The sequence below is a fragment of the Parasteatoda tepidariorum genome, chromosome 8, assembly GCF_043381705.1.
Source record: "Parasteatoda tepidariorum isolate YZ-2023 chromosome 8, CAS_Ptep_4.0, whole genome shotgun sequence".
Taxonomy (NCBI): domain Eukaryota; kingdom Metazoa; phylum Arthropoda; class Arachnida; order Araneae; family Theridiidae; genus Parasteatoda; species Parasteatoda tepidariorum.
In genome coordinates, this window is record NC_092211.1 from 17,352,060 (window position 1) to 17,358,412 (window position 6,353).

Below are 6,353 nucleotides of genomic sequence, written 5' to 3' on the forward strand. Positions count from 1 at the left end.
AAGTGAATATATATATATATATATATATATATTTGAAATTATTTTGACTATATTTTTCAACTACTTAAATCTCGTGATTCTACAAACTATTTGCGTGTGTGGCCTTTTCGTAATTGATATGTGTATACTTGTCATCTTTTCAGATCTCACGATATTGCAAACCATTTGTGTGAGTGGGCATATGACTATGATGTTAGTGAACCACCTTATTTCACTTTCGATATCAACAGATATCCAACAGAAGAGGAAAAGGTACAAATCAACTTCTAAATATCTTTTCTTTAGAACTTGAAAATTGAATGCATAGTACTCGCAGTGCACTAAAAGTTTAATTTTGTTTTCATTTCATGCTTACGTGTTGTGCTGAAAGCATATCACACTTAATAAAGTTCACAACCATTACGAACGGTAACGTAATTAACAGAAACATTTTTATATGTGTTATAAACGAAAAAAATAAAATAAATAAACGTCATAAAAATCTAATAAATCATTATCAGATAATCAATATCGATACGAAATCTTCTCATTGATAACGCGTCAAGGTTAATTCTGCGTTGATTGATTTGGACACAAATTATATTAATTAGAATACTCGGGACAAAAGCATGGCACCATGTGTCATTAATCTTTCATTCTAAAAATTTTCTTGGTCAATATTTTTACCTGTAACTGAGGTTTTTGCTTTAATTAGACCGTTTTAGCTTTAAAATGCTAAAAATATTTCAAAAAGGCCGTGTTTAAAGAAACTTTTTGGATCGTAAATGTCTTTTCTAATAAACAATAGTCTTTTACAATTTCGTAATAGTAAATTTAATTCGTAATTGTTAATAATTTATCACAAATTTTAACAAATATTCATACACATGATTGCACTTATACAAATTATTTAATTTTTTTTTTATAATTAGATAAAATCAATTAATTTTATTATTTTTTTCTTAAATTTTATGCAATGTTTATACAGAGTAAGTTGTGATGGTTCTAAAGATGAAGTTATAACAGACAATAATCGTTAAAAATTCCGGAACGAGTCTGTAATCAATAAAAGAAACAAATAGTAATAATAATAGTAATAATTAACCATGTGGTTATAATGATAACAATGAACCATGTGGTTATAAAAAAAAAATTTATTTTCAATGATTTGCACAAGTGCGCACATATGAGCAGACCTAGTGCGTTCTCCAGAAGTGGTATCCACTCTTTCAGGACCACCACAATGGGTGAGATACCGTTGGCCATGTTAATTTGGACGTCTAGTTTCTGCCACACTAGATGGCAGCACCGAGACTCTATTTGGATGCTAAAGTGCACTAGGAGTTTAATTTTGCCGGAAATGTCAATAAGGCACTCCAGGGATATTTTACATGCCGCATAATCATACGACATGGCCGCTGAGGATTTTCTGCATCCCGAAAATCTGGTGTCTGGGTCGGGGATTAAAACCACAGACTTGGGCTCGGAAGGCCGACGACAAACCAACTGCGCCACCCAGCCACTAATAATAAATTATAGTAACCGTCACTGATTATAATAATAATTAGTGACTGTTGTTTTAATCGACACGGCACCACAACTATTCTCATTGGCTCATTTATAAAGCAATGTTTGAGTAAGCTTGACATTGCTTTGGCATCAACAAATCAATTCCAAATCAGCTCGCTATACAAGTTACAGGCTTTTTCAATTCGCAGGCTTTTTTCAAATTGCAGTAGTTCAATTTACAGTAGAACGTTAAAATAATTTTTTTAAAAAACTGTCCAATTCAGTTTTACTTTGTCGTTATATCTCATATTAAAAACTATTTTACAGGGTGTTCTAAAAAAGACCAATCTTTATCTACATCTTTGGAATTCTTATATATGTCTAAAGATGATACATATTGCTAGTTGCAAATTTACATTAAAGCGAAGAACAACATTAAAAGCGCTTTCGAAAAATAATAATATCCATAGCATAATTAATAAATCCATAGCAATGAAGAGGGGATTTAAACATCAAAATCCGTTAGTATTAAAAAAAAACCTGCAGATATTTAGGAACAAGAATAGTCTTTCAACACCTCTCTGTTTCTTTCTTTAGTTATGAAACAAAGTTTGATTTTTTTTTTAAACAGCCACAATTGATTCGTTAGGTTTGAATAGAATATTTGTTTCTTCTGTCTTACATGTAAATTTGCGACTTTCAATGTGCATGTTTTTTTATTTAATTTTTGGCAAGGATTCTAAAGATTAAAGGCTAAAGATTATAAAGATATTAAAGGCGGTCATTAAAGAACACCCTAATTATTTATTAGCACCTTATTTATTTATTAACCTCAATTATTTATTTACTAATTAGTAATTTATTTGTATATTTCAGATCAGATTTATTCAATCTTATGTAAATCAACTAGTTTTGGAAAAAATTATTAAGCCATCAGAAATTGAGGCAGAAACAAACAAAATTTTGAAAGAAATTGAGTTTTTCAACATGGCCACTCAACTCTATTGGGCAGTATGGGGAGAAAAGAACAAATCTGATGCAAAAGTTGGCATATTCCATCAAGTAGGATTTTATGTTATTAGTACCAGATAATGAAATCTTATATTCGAATGAAAATAATAAATTGACCAATGTCATTCCAATTTTAGGTTTCGATATTTTAAAATGACAGATTGTTTTTTAAAATAATGTAAAATGTTTAATACTTTACAGTTTCAAAATTTGATCACTATAAATTAAATAATAAGATTTATAATGACGTAAAGCATTCACATTTGTGGGTTAAGCGAATTTTATAATTGCGTACAAATATTTTTTGATCCTCTTAATTTCTTCAAAAGACATAGCAAAAGACAAAAAAAAATTAACATAACATTAAGTGACTCAAACTTTTGACCATTATTCTAACTATTGGAATCGTATTTTATACATTATTGGTACTCCAAATTCTTGAGAGTTAAAATTTGCTTTAATTAAAAAAATGTGTGTGTGCACAGAGAAGATTTTCTTTTCTGTTTTTGAGTTTCATTTTACGACTTAAGGTATCGCCTTCTCTGATATATTGAAATTAGAATTCTCTAGCCTAGAAATAGAACTCCTAGAAATAGAGCAATTAGAAACAGACTAAATTTCTAATTGTTCCATGCTCTAATTGTGTGGGGGGGGAAATCTTCTCGTTTTTAAAATATGTCATTATTATAATTCTATGCAAGAAGAGTTCGACGGTGATGGGACTCCGATTTCCCTTTGTATATATTTGTTGAAGCTCTAATTACAACCAAACATATTTTGGTATTTTTTAATTATAAAAAACAGTCCAATAGTTACTAAAAACATCTGTTATATAATTGGAACTATATTTGTACCAAAATAGAAAATAAAGTAAAAGTAAGTGGAATTATTTTTGTCATTCACATTCAAAAATTTATCAGCAATTGATTTTGTCAATTAAAAAAGTTTTAATAATAGATATTTTTCTGAGATTTAAGTATTTGCAAATAAGTGCATAGTTGAAAATTTATTTTTGAAAGTGAGCCTTGTTAAAGATAAAAATTTTACACTTAAGGAAAATAAAAAAGACACCTGTATTTTATGCTGTATTTTTAACTGTAAATTATTAAAATGCTAAATATAATATTTTTCACTTATTTTAACCTAAACTAATAAAAAAAATAATGAAAAATATGCTGAACAAAATTTCTGCGTCATAATGTTAAAATAATCATAACAAAGTGAAAGATTTCATGGACTTGAAAAATAATAAACTGTACTTGAAGAAAAGTATACATGAACTTAAGAATTCAGAATATGCTACACAATCAGATGTTTTTTTTTCCAATGGCAGGCACTGAATTTTGAATCTTTTGCCTATACTATGCCAGAATTGTTGCTCATTTGGCGTTACCCAGTGGGCACCTGTGAACCAAAGTCACGGAGGCGAGCAACATTGCCCACGCCACACTGCCACAAACCCGTTTATAGGGTGGGCCACATTCACACATCATACACACACACAACAGAGGACAGCACAAAGAGAGAGAGAAACATCCATGCCCAGAGCGGGATTCGAACCCGCAGCCTATGGCTTCGCAGTCAGGCACGCTAACCGCTCGGCTACCAGGTCGGCTCAATCAGATGTAATAAATGGGAAGTAATTTTACATGCAAAATACTGAAAAATTACAAAATTAATAAAAATTTAGTATAACTGTATTCATAAATTGTATCCTTTCAATTTTAGGAAAATTTAAAAACGAGAATGACAAGTTACTGGAGATTCAAGAAAAATTATTTGGCAAAAAGAGCTTGTGAATAGAGCGTGAAAAGGTTCAACATCATGATATCGAGCTGAAACAAATAACGCTATGAAATTAGCGTTGGTACCCAGCTGGTTGGTTTCCTGGTACGCTTGATATTAATTGAACGATCGTAAAAAAACTGCATGTTTTGTAAAAATCATTTATTAAAAAATGTAGGAGAGAAATTAAAAAAATTTATATAAATAGAGAGAATAAGATTTTATTTTGATACTTACTTTTTTCATTACTTATCCACCATAACGGTAGAGAATTTGACCATTAACTGATGAATCCTAATTAGGAAATAATGACACTAGGGAAAAAATCTTGCAGGCTTTTATACTAATACTCGTTCTTGCCTTATTCGAGTGTAGGGATTTCATATAATTCTTGTAAATGTTGTGTCGAACATCTAGGGGAGTTTGGGAGCATCATCAGGATTAAAATTGCGTAGGAACCTGTGCCCATAAATTTCATAAGCGAGTAAGGAGCGTTTCCCTATTTTGACCTTTTCAGAAGCACGCGAAAAAACAGCTGGTAGTAGGAAAGAGTCCGAAACGGCGTATCACGACATTTTTGGGAACGGGTTTCTATGCAATTTTAATCCTGGTGATTTTAATCCTGATTAATCCTTCCATCTCCCTTAGAAGTTCATCGGAACATTTACGCCACCCCATGTCTACATTTGTACATTTTGCCAAAAAAGACTAAATATGTGATTTTAAAAAAAAAAAACTCTAGGTTGGCGAGAGAAGCCGGTCACAGATTTGAAATCATCGACCAAAAAATGTCCAAGATACGTCAAAAATCTTATGCAACTTAATAAGACAAAAAAAGTTTTCCCCCGGTGTTATTTGCATTATGGTATGAGTCTTATACAATTTGATAAATACAATAAGCGGTTTACAACAGTTGAAGTAATTGTTCTACTTAGTTAATTCAGAGTTCCAAGGGCCTTAAACAAATTTAATAATAATTTTGATAATATAATAATAATTTAATTACACGTAAAAATTAATGAGAATGTCAAATGAAATTGAATTTAAACAAATAACGCTCAGCGTTGGTATTAGAGTTCATTGTATTAAGACTTCTGGTCGGGTAAAACTTTTATTGAAGTAAATTTTATTTGAGAAATAACGTAAAATGGTTGTCACAAAGGTATTAAGGTAAAAAATTAAGACCCTGGGGAAACCTGAATTCATTCTTTACTATATTATAATAATAAATTGTGCTACTAAATCGATTGTTCTGCAAGAATAATAGAATATTCCATTAATTAAAAATTACTCTTTCAAAATTTAGTTTTTTTTAATCATAAAGCGTATTAAATTATATTTAAACATAGCTTATATCTCTAGAGAGAAATATTATCATTTGTATTAAACACTTAACACTATGAAAGGAATTACTTTTCAATTTACATACTTCCACAAAGTAGATACTTTTCATTCTAAAACGGGTGCTTGGAGCTTTTTACTTATAAAATGATGCTTTACATTGTAAAATGAATAATTCTTCCTATCGAATAGTTATTTTTCACCATAAAATGTGTACTCTAGATTTTAAATTGGACAATTTTCTCTGTTAAAGGACATTTTCAGTATAAAATTCATCTTTTTTTTCCACTTTCCGCTATAAAACGGTCATATCCCTTATCGATCCATACTTTCCACTATAAAATGGTTACTTTGCACAATGAAATAGATACTTTTCAATTTACTTTTACTATTACATTTCTATACAGGAAATTATATAACATCTTAAATAAAGCACATGATGTACAAGATAGGAATCAGAACTCGCCTTACAAATGAAGCATATGATATATAAGATGTGAATTAGAACTCGCATACAAATAAAACACAGAATGTATAAGATACAAATAAAACACATAATGTATAAGATGTGAATTAAAACTCGCCTTACAAAAAGAGGAATATGTATAAGATATGAATTAGAACTCGTTTTACAAATAAGGCAAATGGTGTATAAGACATGAATTGGAATTTGCCTTACAAATGAGGCATATAATGTATAAGATACGAATTAGAACTGGACCTAATGA

The 6,353-nt window shown here is 30.0% G+C and overlaps 1 protein-coding gene across 1 annotated transcript in view; it reads left to right on the plus strand.

Moving 5' to 3' along the window:
* The window catches only part of LOC107443385 (choline/ethanolamine kinase), a 21,571-nt gene extending 17,078 nt beyond the window's left edge, over positions 1–4,493 (plus strand). Inside the window, exons 8-10 of the mRNA XM_043043222.2 lie at positions 144–252; positions 2,365–2,550; positions 4,228–4,493. Of these exons, the coding sequence (XP_042899156.1) occupies positions 144–252; positions 2,365–2,550; positions 4,228–4,302 (370 nt within the window). The 3' untranslated portion in view covers positions 4,303–4,493. The remainder of the gene's footprint in view (positions 1–143; positions 253–2,364; positions 2,551–4,227) is intronic.
* Positions 4,494–6,353: the final 1,860 nt, after the last annotated feature.